The following is a 23,183-nucleotide window of genomic DNA, read 5'->3' as shown; positions in this document are numbered from 1 at the left end:
CGTGCATGGAGGACTGAAATCGATCTAATAAATAGGACTTGAAACACCTTAATGCAGTTCATTTAATGCCAATTAAATGTCTCTGTAATAAGATGTGATCATGTGATGGTCAATGGTGTCAAAAACAGTGCAATAAACCTCCAATATTATCCAAAAAATTAAAAAAAATTAATTAGTCTGTTGCATGTTGATGTGTGACATATTCATTCATTCCAACGAAGACAGCCATTATATTTTATGTTGACTAAAAATCGTTAAAAACTACAGTTCTTTTTTAGCACTGAGCCTTTTTTTTTTAAGTGACCCGTTTTAAAAGATTAATTAGGAACCAATCAGCTTTGGTCTCGGTTGAACCGACAGTGTATGGAAGTCAGAAAGTCTTAAAAGACTTAAATTAAATATTCTATATTTTTGGTTTTGGTGTTTTTATGGGATTTGTTGGCAATAACAAAAACATCACCATACCTATCCTTAAAGTACAGTGCAATCAAAACCATTTCACATGCAATAAAACTTAGACTTTTGGGTCCCTGGAGCAGTTGCCTGCTTTGCACGGTTGTTACGTGTAAAAGTAAATCAATTAAAGTAAATGCTGGATCTTTGCCATCTGCGTCTGGATGCTCCTGATCAAGTTGCGCAGTCGCTCTTCTGGTCGCTAGATGGCGCTGTCTCTCTTCACAATATAAAGTGTGTCAGTCGTTTTACCAAGGGACAGGCACATGTTTCCCTGCCTCTTATGTTTCCTCTCACTCACTCTTCTCTCTGCTGTTCAAACCTCCGAGAGGGAAAACAGACAGTCTGCGCTCCGCTCCACGCCCCCAGCAGGCAGATCCGTGTCTGCTCCGCACCAAGTCCTGGAAAATATCCTGCGGAGCCACGTAAACGGCATTTGTTTCATTATATAACCGGCGAGAGACAAAACTGCAACAGAGTATCAGTGCTGACCAAGAGATGTCCTGCATGCAGAATATGGTAAGCCCCAATTTTTTCTAATCTTTCCCTGATCCCTGATTCCCATTGCACGCTGCGACGCAGCCGGAATCTGTGTAGTGCATGTAGTGTTGCGGTTCATGATGATGGTATGTTCAAAACCTTCTGCAGAGTAGACCTGAATGAAATAAAGTTGATGATAAGCTTGACTGTGCAGATGAAAGCCTTTGAGCTAATGACACAGCGTTGCTCTTAACTGGACCACATACTTTATGTTCTCAAATCAGGGTTAATCCTCACAATTTGATTCTCTGTTGGCTGTTTCACTGGCATTTGCAAGGGTTTTACTGTGTGTGTGTGTGTGTGTGTGTGTGTGTGTGTGTGTGTGTGTGTGTGTGTGTGTGAGAGAGAGAGAGAGAGAGAGAGAGAGAGAGAGAGAGAGAGAGAGAGAGAGAGAGAGAGAGAGAGAGAGAGAGTAAGAAAGTCTGATGGATCCACAGTGCATATTTTGTCATTTATCTTCTGTCACTTTGCAGCTATGGTGGTCCCATGCACTTCCAGTGTATTGAAGTGTTTGCCCTGCAGGGCTGTAAATGTTTGGGTTGAAGCTCACACTCCGTGCTCTCTTTTGATGCACAGGAGTTTGGGGACAAAAGCTGTGTGTGTGTATATGTGTGTGGGTGGAGGGGGAGACTCCAGCTCAGTCTTGGGGACTGCCAGGCTGTCGTCGTGGAGACCAGAGGCCACAGGTGACCTCTGACCTGAGGACTCATGGAGAGCTTCAGGAAGTTATAGGTGCATGCTGACGCAAGTGAAGGAGCATATCTGACAATAGAGACATAATAGATGTGTGAGCTGTTGGAGACTACGTGGTAACCATTCCTATAATTCAGGAATGAGTTATCGGACGATTCAAGGTTATGTACTGCTTTGTGATTGTGCATGACTGATCACTGGCAATCATTGAGACAACTTAAGTACTGTTTAGGGTTAAAGCCACCACACAAAAATGCATCTGTTCATCTCATTCAACCCACTTTTGTATGACACTACAGTATGTGGGGTGACTGAGTGTTGGGCAGAGAGTCAAGATTTTGCAGTCAGCATTTTATCATCAACTGTGAAAACAAATAAAACACATAAAATAAAGCAGTGTTAGCTGGAGTTTGAGATTGGGATTTTAAATTAAATCACATGCCAAATCTACCTCAGGAGTGTCTATCCATGCAGAAAGATGTAACTTCATATCCGCAGGTTTTGAGTTACTAGTGACTGAAACTTCTGCTCCCACTCCAATACAATAGAGTTTCATTTCTGTGCTCAAAACAATGTAAAATTTCCATTTGACTCGGTTGAAGGAACTATCTGCTTGTCTAGACACTGTGAGTGTTCTGTGAGAAAATGTGGTTGTGATTTGAGTGCACAGACCATTCCTGAGTGCATTGACATTAAGTGAAACACCAGTTGTAGATTTTTGACCTATGTTGTCATATTACCAAGATTCATCATTTCTAAAATTGTCTCATTTGTTAATTTTTTTTAAAATGGGCAGATCCAATAATTATTTAGTGGTTTAACAGAAAATTAACTGTACATTTGTGAAATTCATGAATTATTATGGTAATTGATTAAGTAATGATACCATAACATACTGATTACAGCTTCTCAAATGTGAAGTGAAGTTGCTTTTTTCTGTGCTCTGTCAATGTAGGAAGAATACCCAATTTAAAAAAAAAAAAAAGTTACTTGCAGAACTAAAGTATGTTTTTATCTTCTCAAAACTCCTATATTCACCGCTAAAATATTATCAACGGTGTGTCATTCAAAAGTGTCATCATGTTAGATTTTGTCAGTACAGCAAAGCTAAAGGCTTTTGGAGACATTTTTGACGACATCCTATTAGCAAAACCTGTATCTTTGCTGCTCTTCTTTCAGCAGAATCAGCCAGACAGCTGATGCGATGTCATCATTCAGCTGTTTGAGTTCCCAAGGGATTGACACTCCCCTGTGTGTGTGTGTGTATGGGTGTGTGTGTCTCCATAAAGCAACGGCAGCTGATGAAACACTAATTGTGCTGACCATTAGATGACTGCTGACCATTTGCTCCGGGTTGCCAGATTTTAAGAGTCATCGATACAAACTCATGAAGTCCTTTATCACGAAACAGTCATTTTCTACCTTGCACCTCTCACAGTGTGATTTTAGTTTTAGAATCACTAAATGTGCAATTAAATATTTTTCCCTTTCAGAGCCCAATAAATCCAACATCACTGTGAACTACAGAGCAGCATGCTGTTAGTTGTTCTTTTTCTTGTTGTGCAGCATGTAAGTGCACAGCAGGTCAGTCATGCGTACCACAGTCTAGCAGATGGTGTAGCAGCAAGAGCACAGTTGTAATGGCATTGTGTTGGTTAGCAGAGATTTCCCCTCAGGCCAGCAAGCTAATCAAACACTAATCAGCCGTCCTTCCACTCACTGGGTTTGGTCTGTCTCCCCTCCTCAACTCCTCAGCTTTTCCTCCCCTTTCTCCCCATCGTCTCAGTCTTTGCTCCTAATCTCGGGCTTATCCTCTCACCCTCTTCTCTCCCTCCTGTCTGCACTCATCTCATAGACTCTTTATAGACAACGCCATGCCTGATTGCACTGTGGAGAAAGTGTCGTCAACTGACACTTAGAGCTTTCACTCCTCGGTCATCCCTCTGCCTGTGGCTCGCCTGATCCGCTCTCTTGGCCGTCTGTCGCTGCGATTAAAGCCTGGCTGGGTTAAGAAAATCACTGTGGGACCTGGCCTTGAGTTTAGCTTTCCCTGCCTGGATTCTGCCACTGTTGGATATAACACTTTAGATATCCCAACTCAAAGCTATCACAGTAAATGTTAGTTTGGATTAATACATTAGAATAAAGAAGTGTTGGTCTGTAAATATCCGCCAGCATATAAATCCTGTGTAACTCTGCGCAAGAAGATCAGTTGTTAAACTACATGAACCAGTCCACACAGACTTTTGTGACGGTTGAAACAGCAGCTCAAATTTGATCAGTCTCAGTTTATCCCTGCTTTATAATACACAAATTCCATGTAGTTCACGTTGCAGGTCTTACACCCTTAGAAGCTTGTTATTTTCCTACACGCCCAAGTTAATCATTATCCCCGAGTGACAGGTGTTTCCTAATAGCTAAAGGTTGAGCTTTATAAGTATGTTGCCATTCCTGCCATTTCCTCTTGACAGATTTAAAGCTACAATAGAAGAAAACAAAACACAATAACAGGCATGTAGTATCTTGAATTTCAGGGTAAGTGATCATTCTGAAACTCCTTACAACTTGCCTAAATGATCTTTGAGACACAGTAAACCTGCTTTGCTCAATATTTTTATATTGACAATGGATAAAATGACTATGCGTAATGTGAAAGGAGTCTCTTATGGTGTTGAACCCACTGTGAATTATCACTAGACTGTGCCGTTTCCATCAACTTTATGGAGCGTTTTAGCATATTTCAACTCATTGTTTTGGTTTTACAGCTCTGATAAGCAACTTTGTTACATGCCAAGCTCCTAATGGCAGACTAGTTGACATAGTCAAATCATTTAGCAACTACAGAACCATGCCAGGTGGCAAGAAACGAAAGCTAATGTTGCTTGTGTCCATTGGAAGTGTACATATGCGACTTTTTGCTAACATGTTCACAACATTAACTTTATATAATGTTGGTTATACAGCTTGTTCTTGTCATTAGTCATTGTCTCCTCCTAGGAGGTTTCAGTTCCTTCCATACACTTTAAATGCAATATTGTTTTCCACCTCTAACAAACCGTCTCATTGCTCTAAGTCATATTCATTAAATGTCTATCACGAGTATATTGACATTAGGTGAATACTTTAATGTTTATGTTCGATTTTAGATTACATAACTAACTTTTCAAAAGATTTGCACAGACTAAACATAACAGATTGATAATTTATAACAGTTAAAGTGTAAGTGTGAGTATGCATGGGTAGATTTCCTATAATGAGGAGCAAGCTTGTTGGTCCACATGCTTAATTCTATCAATCAAAATCTCTTCTGCTGACAGATTAACCAGATCTGGAAGATATTTAATATTTGAGCATAGTAAAGTCTACTGTGCCCATATTTCCTGGGTTAGTTGGTGCTTGACCTGCCTCCTGATTACTGAACAATAGTTTTATCCTCATGGGACAGGCGGGATCTCATGACCTTCAGAGGGGAAAGGTCTGAGAATGTAGGAGGGTGGACCGACCCCATAGCCTATTGTGCTCTTTGTCTCTAAATGTCACCAAATCGGAGGACAGATGGAAATAGCCGCAGCATCTCAACCTGGGACTGTTTTGTTAATGAACGTAGACTTTTCCCCTCTGTGAATCAGCTGTTGTGTGTTCCAACTGTTTTCTTGGGTTTTTATTGATCAGCCTTATTTCCCTGTGTGGACCGCTTGCCTTCTACAGATACCAGCAGCAATGTTTGTGTGTGTGTTGGGATGAATTGTGTGTGTGTGCAGGGTACTTGGCCCCTGTCTCATTTATTTAGTCTGAAGAGTTGTAGCGTTGCAGAACAAAAGGCCATGAGTCGGAGCCCTCTTCTGCGAGCAGGCATTGTAGTTTATTTATATCTGCGTGTACAAGTAGCGGTCGTCCAGGCTGCTCTGTTCTACCCAACAGAATTTCAGTTTGCTGTCACGTCCTGTTCTTTCACATAAAATCAATACGGTAGATTTAAAGGTTACATACAGTTATCTTCACTTGGCCAGCTTATCTCTCACTTAGGTCACACAGGTAGAAAAATAATGGTTCGGACTCCTTCGGACTGTAATTCTTATCTTTTACAGGTCTTAATTAGTTTTTCAAAGGAATATTTTTTGGAAAATACACTTATTCATCAAGAGTTAGATGAGAAGATGAATACCACTCTCGCATCTGTATGATAAATATAAAGCTACCACCGGCATGTGGTTAGCTTAGCCTAGCACAAAGACTGGAAACAAGCGGAAACAGTTAGCCTGACTCTATCCTAAGGTCAGAAAATCCTTCAAGACAAGAAACGGATATTTTAACACTTCTTGGGAAATAACATGTAGATAAGAGAACTTTAAAGGTGTCTGTAGGTGAATATATTAGGCTAACACCGGACAGAGCAAGACTAAGTATTTCCAATATATGTGCTAAACTTAGCTAACAAGCTCTAATTATCTATCTATTGTATTTCCAAAAATGTCAAATCATTCCATCAACAAATGAATTTATCTGTAATTATCTATCTTAGTTGGGGGTTTTTTCTCGTGTGAACTTTGTCTCTGTGAACTTCCAGCTAACTAAATCCTTATTGACAGAGTTTTAAAATGTCACATCATGTTTTTCTCAGAGAGCAAACTCTAAACTGACAGAAATGATCGAGCTCAGGTGGGTGTTATGTTATTTCTCATGAACCAGACAGCTAGTGTGCCTCCCATTGCTGCTTCCTGTAACGTTGTTGTCCAGAGGAGCTTAGGCAGAGGAAATGAGTCTAGCCTGGGTTTGTCTTCTCGTCTAGTTGACTGGTCAGACAGGTACAGTACAGTATCTGTAAGCAGGCCCCGACTCGTCCCTTTTCTGTTGTTCTTGCCTTGTATCTGCGGATCTCCACTCACACCCTCGCTATTCTGTCTGTCTCACAATACTCAACACGCCATTCCCACCCACTTACCCCCATCCCCCCTGCGCTGCCATTTTTCCATCAATGCACATACACATACCACCCTCACCACTTTTCCAGGTTCCCAGAGCGTCTTGTTCTGTCGGCCAGCTAGGAGTCTTACAACTGAGAATCTGTGGAATCTGAGACTGGATATGCCTGTGGGGCCCAGAGGTAATGACAACATTGCAGCGGCACCTGCTCAAGTGTTAGAACTGGCTGGCTACCTTTGATGGGGTTATCCCTACTTTTCATTTTTCAGCTGATTTTTTTGAAATGGTAGCTGGCAAGGCCAAAGGGCGCCACAGAACATCACATTCTTGCTCTGGAATGTCTTTAATAGCTTGCCAATCGCTGCATAGTGCATCTCTGGTTGGCAAGGTGCTTTATTAACTGAGATTCCTGTATGCCCTCCTATTGGTGCCAGCTTCAAGAAGTTCAGATACCACCTTCCCTCCCTGCCTCAGCACCCAAGTGAGCTTTGCAGCCCACATCATCACATGGCAAGGAAAGACGGAAGTAGTCGCTCTCTCCTGGTCAGAAAGCAGTGAACAATGTCCTCTCTTTTCTCCCTCCTCAGATGCGAGCGTCTCCAGTTTGACTTATGTAATGTGATACGCTGCAGAACCCGTCCAGTAGCCCAGCCTCAGGAAGGGAGACTTACACTCAGACTATTGTCCAGACAGTCCATGCTGAGACAGCCCCCACATGCTCTCATTTTCCACGTCTTCCTCATCTGCGCCGTCTTATTTTTTCCTACCCTCATCCCTCTTTCTGTGCGCTCCTGCTGTCTGTCTGTTAACTCAAGTCAGATCCTTTATTATTGCCTTATTATCCGAGGGTAAACAAGATGCATTGAGCTGTTGCTATGTGTCCAGTGAAGCTGGTTCTCGTGTGTCAATGTTGGATATGGATTGACCATCTCAAAGCTGGTTCATATTGAGGGCTTTTGTCTCTGGAACAGGGAGAACAAGTCCAACCACACTGGCCTCTGAAAGGACTTAAAGTGCACAAAGAGATGAGCAGGTGAGGAGGGTGTAGGGTGAACAGGAAAGTACCAGACTCTCTCTCAGGGGTGTTGCGTTTGGCTTAAAGCTGTTGTGGTCAACTTTGTGATAGCTACCAGTTTCCTCTATAAAACACAGGTAAACCTCCAGTCTCCATTCAAACTGCCCTCATGCGCAGCTTAAGGTGAGTTTAGTCTTCTATTTAGATCAATGCAAAGTCATCCTGTGGTGGCCTGCATGTCAGTGGACCAGGACCAGGCAACTCCCTCCCATCCACACCTCCCCTGATGCCATCACAGACTGAGAAACAGGAAGTCATGTGGCGTGATAATCGGTAGCGCGAGCATGAGATAGAAAGAGTGAACAGAGTGAGTATGGCATCAGGAGCAGAGAAGTGAAGTTTCAGGTGGACAAACAGACAGACAGGTAAAAAAAACTATTATTTTTTTACCATCAGGCTATTTAAACATATCTTTATATTCTGTGGAAAGTTATTTCTGTATCTCTGTTGACTTAATGTCATCAGATAGTTTGGCTTTCTATTTGCTTTGAAAAGTCGGTCTTATGATACTGAAAGTATCTAATCTCCCTTCTTTGTGATACTGGGCTTCAAATCAAAGGAAAAACTCACCCAACCTGTTTGTGTATGTTTTATACAGTCCAGAGAATTGCTCCTTTGACTTATTTACATGCCAGTGAGCTCAGTGTGGTTAGAGGTCATACTGAGATTTAAGGCAGCACTGTCAAAAAACTGCTTAAGCTGCAGAGAGAAGAGGAAAGCAGTCTGATTGTTAATTAGTTAGACCACAGGGAATGCTTGTTTGCAGTGGAGCTGAATTGGAATTAGCTAACTTTTTAACTAAGTCTTTTCTCCTGGGCAGATGACGTCATGCTGAGCAGCAGCCTCCCCATTTACTTCCAAAAAGGAAAAAATATGCTAATTAACTGTTAATTATTGAATGTCCCAAAACGGTGCCACATGGTGATTAAATAACAATATATAGGATTAGCTGCTTTGCTGAGCTGTGCATCGTGATTTCTTCAATAAACCCTCTTTCCATTACATGCATTCTTTTTCTAGGGTTTTTTTTTATGATCGCTTGTCTGATGGTCTACTTGTGTCCCTGGAATTCCCCCGAGGGCTATTCATGGCTTTCTGTTGTACCCAAGCTCAGTAACAAGATTTCATTAGGCTGACTTTGTTCGTATGCTGCTACCCATTGCATTTTAAGAGTTGTGTAGTCTCCACTTTCTCTGTGCACTTAGGGGCAAAATGTCTCAGCAGCAAAAGGTGAAATGCTTCTCATGTTGACATTTCACTGTTGCCATTGTAAACTCTGCGCAGGGAAGTTTTGACCCCTATATGGCTAAACAAGCTAATTTTCGGTTGTTCCCACTGTGCTGTTTCTCACCTCGGGCAAACAACAAACACTTACTCTGTTTACAGAGAAACTCCACAGGAGGAAAGCATGCTGATCCTCTGACTTGGCATCAGCATGTGTCAGCATCAATGTTTACTACCTGACTCGCAGGGCTCCGGGTGTTAGAGATCATATGAGATCAGAGAGAAGTTTCCCAGGATGTGATCGGTAAAGCTTTTTATCTGCGCTTGTTTAGGCTTTTAGTTGTTAAGCATTAACATTCAAAGCAGCCATACTGTGTGTCAATCCATATCTGTGTATGCATCTGCAGTCCGCACATTTTCCTATTTGCAATTTGTGCTGTGTGTGTGGCCCGACCTGTTGAAGGTGTGTGGACGCATGTGCACTCGCTGCAGCTGTTAAGTGGAAAGGTTCAGGTGTGGGTCGATGTGGGAACCACTTGATTTCTATCGCTGTAATCACAGAACAGTGACTCCTACGTGAACCGCTCCAGGAAACAAAGAAGCTACAGAGCGAAAAGAGAAAGAGAGTCTCTGCTCACATCCCCCCTACTGTCCCTGTAATGAATTTAATAAGGAGCTAGCGTTCTCTTTTGTCTTTATCAGCCCAATTTAACACTATATGAATCCCCCTCTCTGATTATGTTGTAAAATGATCAGTCATTAAGAGTCTGATATTACCAACATGGTTCTCATAGGAACTAAGTTGCTTTGGATAATAGACACTATCATTTAAAAATGACCCAAAACACTGGAGAGCCTGTAGTGCAGGAACGAGGGCCTCCACTTCACTCTTATCAGTGCTGTATGGGTTATGTGAAGGCACATTAATAATTACCCAGTGAGAAATGTAAGGAATGTGCGTTTGTTTCTTCACATCGCTCTCTCTCTTTACATTCTTCTCTCTGAACATCAGCTCTGCGTTGAGCGGCTCTGCTGATAGCAGCAGTTGGCAAACACTGTTTGAGCCCTGCTTTGTAACAAGGTGCACAGAAACCAAACAGAGAACTTGGACTCAGGATCAGATGAAATAAATAGCCTTTGTATTGTTTGCTTTCTCACAAATTCCAACATAGTTATGTGATAAATTATTTCTGGATGGTGTTTTTACAGTAGCTGACTTCCTTGATGAAATTAGGAAAAGGTGCAGGTGGGATTGGACAAATAGATGATATGGACAAAATCTGGAGGATCTAAATCTCGTCACTTTAACATTTTCAAAACAAGTAAACAAAACATTTCCCATCATGCCAGGCACTGTATTTCATACATTAACACCTGAACATAGTGCCAGAAAAATGTTTCATTCTTCCAAGACTGGACTAAGTTACACCAGAGCAGTCCTAGACATTATTTCAGGCTTTTAATATTTTAATATTTTATATCATATATTTATTAAAGCTGGAGCACGGTTTTAACGTGCATCATACCTCCATGTTCAGAATATATGATGCAGTGATGCAGTGACTAATTGTTTAGACAGTTTTTTAAGTTCATGCAGTAATAATTGAATAACTGAGATCACTGAGATTACTCATGCAAGACTGACTATCTCCTGTGACTGTTAAACAGATGGACAGTGTGAGACAGGCAGTTGTTGCTTTGGATAGTGGTTGGATCTAAAATTAGAAGTTCTTTTTTAGTGAAGGAAACCAATGCACTATTGTATTTAACATAAGTACAGTATATCAGGTATATTTGGTTTGGTGTGTTGTATTTACCACTCAGGTGATTTGTGTGTGTGTGTGTGTGTGTGTGTGTGTGTGTGTGTGTGTGTGTGTGTGTGTGTGTGTGTGTGTGTGTGTGTGTGTGTGTGTGTGTGTGTGTGTGTGTGTGTGTGTGTGTGTGTAATGACTGACGCCACTTGAAACAACACTGAAGTACTTATCCTTATACTGCTGGTACTAATCTCTGTTTTTCACACACACACACACACACACACACACACACACACACACACACACACACACACACACACACACACACACACACACACACACACACACATCCACAGAGGCTGAACTTGTAACCTCACAGAGGGTTCAACACAGATCTTCATTTAGTCCTAATCAAAACAAAGTTAGAGATTATACAATCAATCCTTCCACACCAGAAAATGGAATACTTCATATCTTAACAAAACTTGTTTTTTGGACTGAATCACTATTGGAAAACAACCAAAACAGCGCTGTTGCTGAATAAACTTCCCCATAAATCCCTCTAATAATACATGCAGAGGTAAGACGTGGCCCTCTCTGTACACTCCCTCGGGTGACATCTTCTTGCACTCAAACAGCCTTACATAACATCAGTTAGAAACAGATCAATAAGGGTCAATGGAACACCAGTGCAACCAGTAACCCCAGATAACCCCCACATCACTACTGTAGTTGCAACCAGTAATTGAATTCAGCGCAGAAATACAATACTATACAGTCAGCAGAGGCAATTGAGGCCAAGACACACTGTGCAGACCGCTGTCAATAAGCTAACAGATGCAAAGTGAGGAAACCCACCTCAGCTGGTCCGCCTCAGAGGATGTCTTGAAAGCTGATTTAGCGCAGAGAGTTCAGGGCAAAGCCAGGCAGTAATGATCAGGACTGTAAGACTTCGAAACAGAGCTGTAGGGCTTATAAAAATTAAAGCTGCTCTACTTGCAGATTCTTTGAGGTAGCCTTTTTCACTGTGTATTTTTCAGTAAATTAAATGTTCTTAAAGTTTCAAGTTTTAGTCAAGTTTCAAGGTTTTCTCTTCTGGGTCAGTGATTAGAAAGGCTGCGGTGGAAATTATTAATGAGGGTTCGATAGCATTTTAAATTTCAAAGTCTCATCTATCTACTCAGCATGGAAAGACATTTGAAGAAGGAGCCCGCTCAAATCCATTAAACGACTAAATGTCAAAAGATAATGGATGGATGAAGATGACAGGCATGGCATGCGAGGAAGGATATATCTTTTAACAGGCTCAATTCAAACTGTGTTATTTTATGTTTTATCTGTCATAACAAGAAATAAATGTTGGGAATTGGTCACTTGTCAACTTTTTATGAGCTAAGAAAAACCCCATACAGTCCAGTCTTTGCAAAAAGGTAATGTTTTAGCTCATCTTAAAAAAAATTGGAAGTTTTATTTAGTTTAAGAAAGAAGTAGAAGAATTTCCTCAATCCATAAGGGAATAAATAATACTTCTATTTGTCTGAAATTACACTGTCAAAATCTTACTTTTCTGCTGTTAACACAGAGTAACATTTTAAGATATACACGTATGGAAGACTCTTCATATATATGACTATTGGTTGAAAAAGTTGGAAAAGATGCTTTGCTTCAAAAAGGCATCACACAGTAGAAGCAAAATAATTAGGCTATATTTTATCCATAGTAATGAGTCTAGAGTATATAGACTTGTATAGTATGGTATATACAAGCTGGCCCAGTGTTCCCCAAAATTCAGCTGTTCCTCCTTGTCAGACCATGTAATAAAATGTCAGATCTTGACTGTGTGTTCTCAATAGCAGCTTGTATCTACAGCTATTACCAAATATGACCTGTCGACCTCTGTAAAGACTTAAGCGGTCGTCATCAATGGAGACAGTGTGAGACTGAACACTGGCCCTTTAGCTTTAGTGCCGCCGCCTCTGACCACCAGTGAATTATGGGCGCTTCTCATCTTCAGTGTCGTGAAATGAAAATAGACCTTTTATGCACAGTTCTGTCTGCTCTCTCATTCAGAAAACAGAAGACAAGAATCACTTCGAAAGAGTTTAGCCTCAGGTGGCTCTGACCAAATTTCCATGTCTGCTAAACAGTAGCTGTCACAGATGTAGGATAACACATGACACGCAAACTGAGGAGAAGGAACATTTCATGACCCTGCTTTTCAGCGTCTTGGCTCCTCCGAATGGCCTCGGGGTCTCCTGGAGAGGAACGAAGTCTGTCTGTGTGATTGTCTCTCATCCATAATGAATAACCTGCTAACAATTAGAGGCTGCTGTCGAGCACTCTTCTGCTGTCGTGCCCCACAGCCAGAGACACTCTCACACACACTCATTACACACTAGCATGTAATAGTCGTAGAGCAGAGCACTGCTTCGCTTCACATGTGGGTTGATTCCTTCCTTTCTCGGCCTCTGGCACAGCTCACCCTGCTGTTGCTGCTGACAAATTTAGACAGTCGAAACACTCATATAAGACAAAGTCACACTTGGCTTTACATGGATTTCATTTTGTGCTCTCGGTTTTAGAAGCGGGTCCCCATCCATTATTAAATAAAATTATAATTCATGTCGTCCCTCTTTGTTTTTTAATGAAAAGTTCTACGGATTGGCCTAAGAGGGAGAACCAGCATTTATTTAAAGCTTTAATGGTGCTACCTTCCTCACAGGGCACCTTGTTTGTTTGTAGTCATTTTTGCAAATGCTTTCACAGCATTCACACACAGAATATCTCTGCTCGCACAAGCAATCTTGTAGCCTGTGAGGAGAAAACCATCATTGAGGGCATGTAGTATCCAAAGGAGTGAGTAACTGTTAATCCTGGGCGCACAACTACTATCATTGCTTTCCTACTTGCAAAATGTTTACCTGCTCATTCTTGAGTGGTTTTAATCTTTGGCAACAAGTTAACAGACCATGAATGTATTATAAGAGCTGGATATGGTGCTGCTGCTCAGTCTTGCAGTTAATTTTCCCCAGTGGTCACGCGTAGTATTGCAGTGAAAAATCCCCCTGTGGCTCAAAAAGCATTTTCCCCATTGACCACTACTGTAAAAGAGGCCTCTGTAAAACTGCTGACAACATTTTTGATCCATGGAGGTTTTATATTTGTAAAACGTTCAAGCCGAGGAAAGCTATTTTAAAAATCTGTGAAGTCATCACTATGTTGGGCAAAGTGTATGAGCTGAGCGGTAACTCGCTGGCGTTAAACACTGCTCCATATATACAGTCAAGTCAGTTTTATTTATATAAGGCCAAATCACAACAGAAGTTATCTCAGAGCATTTTGAGTGACCTATCAGATAAAGGCCGTAAATATGATAAACCACAATATAATTTCCTAATTATCAGCATTTTAGCATATTATTTTTGTAAGCATTTAGCTTAAACACAGCTAATATAGCCCAACAGAGTGCACTGTCTTGTTCTTGTCTTTTCCTGCTTTATTAGCCCGTTTTGTGGCAGGAACTTGTGTCTTAGCATGCTACGTTTGTTGTTAGAGTCATAAAATGGGTTGTTAGGCTTTCACTGTTAAAAATATGACTGCATTTATTTCTCTGTGGACTAGATGAAGTAAGGCGAGTGATGTATTTAGTGATCGCTCGATAGTGTTTTGCACAACTAGCAGCTGTGAACACTAGCGAGCACAGCTTTGATAGAGCTTATATAACATAACAGAGTGTGCGCTGTGTGGGAGTTTTAGATGTAACCTGCAAAGTTACCCCACAAACGTAAACAAACTTTGATCACGGAGCTGGGAGAGAGAGCTCCGAGGGAAGAGGGCAGAGGATCTGGAGCTGCGAGCTGTGTGCATATGCTTTTTTCGGGGATGCGATGAATGACCTGCACACACAAAGTGTGAGCGAGCGCCCGTGGGAGTGAGCATTTTGTGCATCAGAAGCTGACGAGCCCGAGCTTGTGTTCCGTGAAGCATGTTTGGAATTTGGCTTCCCCGTCCGTCTCTCCTCTGTCTTTGTCCCAGTGGTGACCCTTGTGTCTCTGAAGGTTTGAAATGTCCCCTCTATTCACGCTCAAGTGTTTCATTGAAAGCTTTGTTTTCACCCACAGGAGACCTGATTACAATATTTTAAGGAGAGCGTGTCCTTGAAACCCTCAACTTGCAGCATGTTTTGTTTTCTTTGTGATTGTTGTTAAGTAGCAGTTGTGTGGTTTTCTAGATGTGTTAGGGCATCGTCCTGAGAAAACGCAAAAAAAAGCCAAAACCTTCATTGTAAAGCCTCACTGCAAGCTTTCAGGGGAGCCTCACGCCTCTCAGCAACATGCTCACATCGTTCCTCTTTAGAATATACTGCTCTAGATCACAAGAGGCAAGACACAGAGGAGACAGACAATAGTCAATGCATATACATATATTCAGATACCTAATGAAATGACTGATTACAAAAACAGTTTGTTGAGCAAGGTGTCAGAGGCATCTTAACTAAACATTGTTACATCTTTCAGTCCACCAATGTATGTCCATTATGTTTATATAGCCCAGCAGATGCAGGTAAAGGTGTATCAGAAGGATAAAGAGGCTCACTTATATATACACAGCACTTTGATAAACTCATGCTAAAAATGTTCATGTTTGATCAAAGTTAACGACTTTTGGAAAAGCTCATCACTGCTTTGAAAGAAGCATTAATCAAGAGCAGAGCACTTTTCAATTAGACCATAACTGTTCAAAGCTGGCAGGAAGCACTGCTTTGATCCGTGTGTGTGTGTGTGTGTGTGTGTGTGTGTGTGTGTGTGTGTGTGTGTGTGTGTGTGTGTGTGTGTGTGTGTGTGTGTGTGTGTGAGTGATTTAAGGAGGTGTGTTGCGTTTCAGGGCCCCTTGGCTAGTTGGGCCCCCAGGTTGTAAATCTTGCTGTGTCTCCTGGTTTACTCAGGCCCATAAACTAGAAGGCAATTATGGAAAACAACTGGATGCAAGATTTCTTCAGTCCTTAAAGATTTGTAGTTGCAGACTAAAAGGATTTTTACCCTCTTCTCTACCCAAAAGCAATCGCCTTGCCTCACCCGCCCTCACCCCAACCTCAGCTTCCCGTCAAGCATCGATTGGACTCTCATGTCTTTGGCAGATACAAGACCTAAACGGGGTAATATACTGTACCTAAAAATACTGTGTCAGACCTTGGCCAGTGGCCTCAAGGTTTGGCATGCTCATGATTTATTCATATGGTGTCAGACATGTACACACATTCCCCATGACCTGCACCGACTTATATCCATCATGACTAAGTTGCACTCTGACCTAGGATACAGTCAGACTTCTCAGTTGGATAGCACCAAGAAGTACACTTGCTCACAATGTCACATTATAGTTGATTATATTCATAATAATTGATTATCAGGTTTCTTCCCCTCACAGGGATCTCCGCCTGAGTTCAGCCTCTATTATATTGGCTTATTAGGAGCCGGATGCTTTAGTGGAAAGTTTTACATTTGGGGAAACAGTACCTCATGAATATAAACATGAGCAGCTTGGGCTGCTTTGATCTCGGCCTGGCTGAGAGCCCTGAATGGAGTGGGCTGAAGCTGCCACTGCAAAGCTCTCACTGCCTATTTTAACCATTTGCATAATTGTTATAACTGTCGGGGCCAGCGGTGCAAAGCTCTTGATAAATGTGCATTGTATGAGAAGCAAGAGGATATGCCAGAGTGTGACTATGGGTGTCAGTGCTCATACACGGGATAGTTGTGTGTGACAGCAGAGAGTGTGAAATTGCTTTAAGGTAGCATGCGTGTCATGAGTGTGTACTGACTGTGATGGGAATTGACAGCCAGGGAGCAGGATGGCCCAGTCATTATGAGCGCAGGTTTGATCCCTCATGCAGATATGCAGCTGTCTGCCAAAGCACTCGTGAGCATCCTCCAAACTGGGGGTTTTGCATGTTTCATCCTACAAATTGTGCACATTCTTCTGTAGACTTCATAGGAGAAAAAAAAAGTTTCCAATGTTTGATTTCCTACTTTTTAGGCGATCAAAATCAACTCGAGTCTTTACACTTGCATGAGATAGGTAATCCATTCTTTGTACTGATACATTTGATTTGATGCATATTGATGCAAATGCAAGCAGGGACTATGAGAAGTAACATTTATAAAGATACTCCAGTTTCTGTGTTGCAATACATATAATATTATATTATCCTTCTTATGTTAGTTCATGGGTCATGTTCCAGGACTCAGATATTCTGAGAAAAGGCCTTTTCCAGTAGAGTGGTTACTGGCAGCCATATCTGTAATATCAGCTATCAGATGTCAGATGTCCTTGAACGCACAAGGGAAGGGAAGAGTTTCCACAACAGTCCCGTCTCACAAATGCATTACACAACAACAACAACATCTATTGTATCAGGAAATGTTCTCTGTGATGGATTATCTATGTGAAGCCACTTTTAAGCCTCTTGGGTTTATTTTCCTGATAAAATAAATGAATGGAAACCAATAATTGCCTGCAAGTAATGAAATAATATTAAGATTTGTGGTGTGCTTTGAAAAATGGTTAGCAGCAATGTTAAGTATTCAAGATTAGAAGTTAACGAGTGAAAGAAAAAGAAAAAGGTCTGGTTTGGCCCTTTAAACTCTACCTGTGCCATAGCTGCCACAGAAGCTAAGCAGAGAAAAAGAAATTGCTTCCCTCCGGTCGTGTTTATAGTCGGAAAGACTGCAACGTATTTGTGTGTTTTATGGTGTCAAGAATGTTTTATGGCTGCTGGGGGTGTTTATGCACGGAAAGAGAGAGAGGGTCAAAAGGGTGAAATCAATAGTGATCCTTAATGAGGTTGTCTGAAAAGAAGGAAAGGAGGGAACATGTGGGTGATTTGAAAACCGATGGTGGTGGGGAGAGTGTGGAGGGAAAATACTCAAACTCGAGCCTGAAGAGGTTCCAACTTGAGTTGGCAAAACAATCATGCCTCTTAGGTAGGTGTTTGGATAACTTGGCAGCTGGTTTAGTAATAAAAAAAAAAAAACCTAAACAAAATGTTCATCGCTGTATCGCTGCTTTAATTTTCCTGCTGTGACTGAAAAGAAAACCCAATATGACCCAGACAGCCATCACATCTGTTCAGTATAGATTCAGGCCATGCTAGACACATGAAGGAACAGTGCATGATTGGTACATTGGATGTTCATGATTTTCATGAGACGCAGAAAATTGGCAAACAAAATAAGCCGTAGGCCATAGGACTTGATTAAATTGTCCATAATGTGTATTGTTTACTAAAGCACTTCTGTCCTTTTTTCTCTCCTTTGATCCCTGCTGTTAGTTGAATCCGAGTTATGCAACAGGCTTGTGATGTGACATATGTGGCCCTGCCTCAGAATAAACCTTTCCCCTTACAGAGTACCACAGAGTCCATGTTTCACATGATCCCGCAGTCTTTTGATTTGCTGTTGGGACAAGCGAACACGTGCTACTGATTCTTTAACAACTGCATTATAAAATATTTTCAAAAACTTCAAATCGGTCTAGTATTTGTTATTTTACATTTATCTTTCCTCTTTAATAGATTGGCACAAAGGGCAATTTGTGTGTATGTTTTGTAGTGAGGTGCTATGCTGTGATGGTGTGTTGAGCTCAGTTGTTCCAGCTGTACTCTTGAGACAGCTGTCTGAACAGAGAAACACAGCTGATGAAACGTCTTTCAGCTCTCGCTCTCTCTCCAGAGGCCAACATCCACTCAGGGTTGTAAAAGGGGCAAAAGGGGTTTATATCAGGAAGGGAGTGAAAAGCTGATTGTGTGAGACCCCACAGTGAACACACTAGTGCCTGGCATAGACAATGTTAAAAACAGATTGGTGCATAAAAGGGAACAAACATAACATTTGATAAATGATGATTACATTAACTACTCGCCGCACCTTCCCTGTATGCTCACTTTCTTTTTCTCCTTTTTACAGAGCACCTTATCTCCCCACCGAGCCCCGTAACCAATGGCAACCTCAGTCCAGACTCTTCCTCTGACCCGTGGCCCCAACAAAAACTTCCGTCACCCTTTCCCAAATCCGCCCCTCTCCTCCCGTTGCGGCATGGGAAGCGTCGGCAGTCTGGTAGAGAGACCAGACGTATCTCCCACTAAATTGAACCGTGCTGTTCCCCAGGTGAGGCCCAAACAGTCCAACGGCCTCCTTAAGAAAGGCTTCACCCAGAGAGAGCTACTCAACTACCTCAACATCACCAGGTGGGTGCTGCTGCGTTAGAAGCAGACGCTGTCGTAGAACATTCACATGGACATGACCTCAGCTGACCTACCGTGTTCCCAAACAGAAAAGAGCCTAAAGCAAGCCACAGCAGTGACAGTAAGAAGGACATTATCTCCGGCTTCGCCTCTATCAGTGGACAAGAGGAGGACGTGTACGCCAAGGTCTACCATAAAGACGGCACCGAAGTTGATTTGACAAAGAACTCACTACCAAGTGGGGGCAAGTATGAAAAGGTAAGTGTTGTTTACTACTGTAATAATAAATAGGGACAAGCTAAATTAAACCTGGTTTCTTATTCTGATGACACCAACACAACAAAGTCCTCTTCTATCCTCTTTTTAAAAAAAACAGTATTGATTTAATAGAAACCGTGTGATTTATGTTACATAGCTCAGTCTTTCTCTCCCCTTTAGATTCCTCCACTGCATCATCTAAATACCTGAACTTTGTTTTCTTTCTCCAGGTTCGTTTCAGGTCTTCTGCCTTTAAGCCGGTCACCCCCAAAAACTTCAGCTCCATGCAGAACTTGTATCCGTCTTCCAAGTCGGAGGATGTGGATCACGGCCTTTCCAATGGGCTGCACAGAGCTTACGCCCATGTCCCTAAAGCTGTATCCACCTCCTCTTCATCTTCCTCACCCTCGCGTCATGGAGGACCAACATCCAGTGCTAACAAGGTATCCTAACACATAACGTTTAGCTTGGACCCAATCCCCATTAAGTCAAGACCAAGCACAGATATTTGTGCTTTTGGTATCAGAATATCTTTTAAACTGAATGTTTAAAAGGCTCAGGCCAAAGAAGGATCTAGGTGCACATCATAGGGTTTAAATACAAAATCAATACAAGTTTTATTTGTCATTTAATTTAGCCACAATTAATGAATAAGATTAATCATTTGTCAACCTATTCATGTTATTGATGAATAACTGTATAATTCTAACTGTGTAGGCAGTACGTGGGTTGAGCCAGGAGGATGATAACTTGTCAGACTCGGGCCATAACTCCATGAGCAGTCTGCCGCCATACCGGCCCCCCTTCCGCCCACACCTGGCTCACATCAGGTCTGCTGCAGCATCATTGTCTTGGTTCTGTTAGTACTTTACAATCAAATTGAGTGCTATAATTGAGTTTTTTATCTTAATGACTGTGTGGGAAGTGATAACAGAAGAGATTTTTATGGTCTCTGTGGTTTCTTTCTTTCCTCTAGCGCGTCTATGGGCCACATCAACACCATCGGCTCCCTGGACCGCACCTCTCTGGGCCAGAAGGCTGTTGGGTCGGGGGGTGTGGCCATAGGGGAGATGGCGTGTCGGAGCATGGCGACCCTTAGTCGTCTGGCTCCATATAGTGGGGATGCTCCACCTCCTTATGAATGGACACTCTCCTTGTCTGTTGAGGAAGTGGTAAGTAAGAAGCAGATGGATGGATGGGAGAATGAGCAGGAATATGATTTACAGATTGATAACTCATTCTTGCTGTTGTCCTTTGCAGGTGCGCGATCTGGAGGAGCGCCTGGTGGAGAAAGAACATGAGCTGAAACAGATGAGGAGAAACCTGGATGAGAGCGAGGGCGCAATCGCTCAGGTGAATCTGATTGTATTTGTCTGTTTTTCACTATCACTCTATACATCAATCTGTTCAAAGATTTACCCCCGTCTGCTCTCCGCATGCAGGTGTTTGAGGGCAAACAGCGTCTGTGGGAGAAGGAGGTGGAGGAGCTGAAGCGCCTCTATGCCGCCAAGCTCCGTCAGGTTTCCCAGCATGCCCAGCGTTCCCAGCGCACCCTGCAGTTGCAGCTGTACAAAGCCCAGCAGGATAAGACTCGACTGCAAGAGGAGCTCGACACTCTGAAAAGGGAAAAAAGCCAGGAGGCTGGAGCCACGGTGAAGCGAACCAGTCCAACCCTGGAGGAGACGCAGTGGGAGGTAAGGTCTTTGGAGGCTATTTATGACAGTACTTACTTCTGTAATTACTGGGAACAGTGGAGATCAGTGAATATCATCATTATTTGTCCTGTTAAAATGATCATAAATTTCTTAGTCTTTAAAAATGTATGTTTTTCCTGCTCCTGTCCTTTCTGATCCCATTATTCCTTCTCTCAGGTTTGCCAGAAGTCAGGGGAGATCTCTTTGCTGAAGCAGCAGCTCAGGGACTCCCAGGCGGAGGTGACCCAGAAGTTGAGTGAGATCTTCCAGCTAAAGACGCAGCTCAGGGAGACCCGCACAGACCTGCGCAACCGGGAGGTACAGATAGACGCACTAAAGCTTGTCCTGCAGGGGACGCAGCGTCGCAGATGCCCCTCTCAGACTGCCCATGAAGATGGAAAAGGAGCTGAAGAGAGTGCTCCAGCTGGGGCGACAGGTAGATTGATCTGTTTCAGTCTCTCAGTCATGTGTTCACGTGTCACCGGCAATGTTTGAATTACATGATTTCGTGGTTAACCTCATGCTGGTCATCCTGAGGCACCATATGCACAGACACAGCATTTAGCCATTTGCAACTCTTAAAGGACTTCTCTTATTAAATAAAACCAGCTAGAAGTATTCTAGTAAGTTGGAAGTATTCAAGACCTACCCGAGCAAGCCAAGATGATGAATGAATGGAAAATTTATATGCCACAGATGTCTGTTAAATATCAAGTTAGGCATCTTAAATTAACTGGGTTTCTTATCATCACAGCAAAGCTTGTTTGGGTTATTTTGAGTAATGAACAACAACTTGGACCCAACACAAGGTTATTTGAGTAACCAGGCCAGGAGCAGAGCTCTCTGTGCATTCAAATGCAGCCAATGTATTTGATTATATTCCCCCCATGGCTGTGCTGGACTGTAGTTGAAGCTATGTGAACCTTTTGGTTGCAGGAGGGTGCGGGGGACCTACAGAGGAGCGTCTGCGTGCAGAGCTACTGTTGGAGCGACGCCAGAGCGAGGCCCAGGCCATGGCTTTCGAGGAAGAGAGGCAGACATGGCAGACAGAAAAGGACAAAGTCATCCACTACCAGAAGGAGCTGCAGGCCAGCTACTTAGAGATGTACCACCGCAATGAAGCGCTGGAGAGGGAACTGCACCAGCTGAGGGCAAGCAAAGAGCGAGTAGCAGGAGAAGGAGCAGGAGGAGGAGGAGGGAGCAGGAATGGGACATTAGAAAGAGAAGTGCCAGAGCTGAGGAGTGAAAGAGACGGGGAACAAAAAGAGGACAGACCTTCCTCTGGTCTGCCGTGGATAGAGAGGATTGAATCATCTGAAATTTGAATGTGTCAGACTCATTTGCAATGTAAACTGTTTTTGCCTGACCACGTCTGCCAGGAAAAGAAAACAACGGACTCATTAGGTCAAAATTATGAAATAATAAGTCAAAATTATGAGATAATATTTTTTTAAAAGTTGCACCACATTTTAGGTACTACATGAAAATGTTGGTTTGTCAAAATAATCAGTTATTTAGTCAAAATATTCTCACTAAGTCAAGGTTGTGAGATATTGGTAAAAAGTTACCTCGTCATTATCAATAGTTTTACTCAAACGTTTGACTTATTTCATAGTTTTGTCTCTAAATTTGGACTCTTTGGGTATTTTTTATTTTTTATCACACGTTACATTTTTTATCTCTTCTTTTCCTGGCAGCACCAGGCCTCCGTAGCTTCCTGTCTGTTCACTTTTCTCTGCCCATGCACCTACTATGTTGATTTGCCCTTCTCCTGCAAAACTGGACCAATAACCTCCTACACTGAAACTGCACAGAAATCTTATGCCTGTGTATCATCTATCCATGGAAAAGAGTTGCATCATTTCTGTATAAAACATGGTCAAACTCCAACCAAGCACCAAGATTTCTGTCCAGATGTCAACCTGTAAATGAACACATTGATAAGCTGATTATTACCAGTTGTGATAATTTGGTAGTTACTTTTTGGACTGGTGTTAAGTCTTGACAGTAACCAAAGGATGTAAAGGGATTTTGTGCAACCCTGTATCTTCTCAGCACCTGTGGATCCAGAGTTCACCTGGACTCTGCGAGGTAAGCTGCATCTCTGGGTTAAGTATTGAGGATTAGAGCTCTCTGGTGCCAAGTTACTTAGGCTATTTGTTTGCCATCAAGACAACTACTTTTAAGAAACTGGATATGTTGGATTTATCTCTGTCAGTTTCTGGGTCCTGTCAAATGAGATCAATATATTTTGTACATAATTGTAATTTTTGACTTGATTTGCCTTTTTGTCTCTGTGTCCCAAGCACACTGTTGTCTTAAATGGG

The 23,183-nt window shown here is 42.2% G+C and overlaps 1 protein-coding gene across 3 annotated transcripts; it reads left to right on the top strand.

The window, feature by feature from the left end:
• Positions 1-784: 784 nt before the first annotated feature.
• On the top strand, positions 785-22,245 carry n4bp3 (NEDD4 binding protein 3). 3 transcript variants are annotated; one of them, XM_062426066.1, is made up of 10 exons: positions 785-972; positions 18,627-18,907; positions 18,994-19,162; positions 19,393-19,605; positions 19,880-19,992; positions 20,139-20,334; positions 20,423-20,515; positions 20,605-20,856; positions 21,034-21,292; positions 21,793-22,245. In XM_062426066.1, the coding sequence occupies exons 2-10, from the start codon at positions 18,660-18,662 to the stop codon at positions 22,179-22,181; spliced, it is 1,932 nt and encodes a 643-aa protein (XP_062282050.1). In that variant the 5' UTR covers positions 785-972; positions 18,627-18,659; the 3' UTR covers positions 22,182-22,245. The 3 variants fall into 3 exon arrangements, with proteins under 3 accessions (XP_062282050.1, XP_062282052.1, XP_062282051.1); XM_062426068.1 differs by lacking the exon at positions 785-972 and adding an exon at positions 4,127-4,221; XM_062426067.1 differs by lacking the exon at positions 785-972 and adding an exon at positions 7,999-8,049.
• The last annotated feature ends 938 nt before the right edge of the window (positions 22,246-23,183 follow it).

The sequence above is a fragment of the Scomber scombrus genome, chromosome 9, assembly GCF_963691925.1.
Source record: "Scomber scombrus chromosome 9, fScoSco1.1, whole genome shotgun sequence".
NCBI classification, from domain to species: Eukaryota; Metazoa; Chordata; class Actinopteri; order Scombriformes; family Scombridae; genus Scomber; species Scomber scombrus.
The sequence above is the reverse complement of the archived record's forward strand: the minus strand, read 5'-3'. Positions and strand labels throughout refer to the sequence as shown.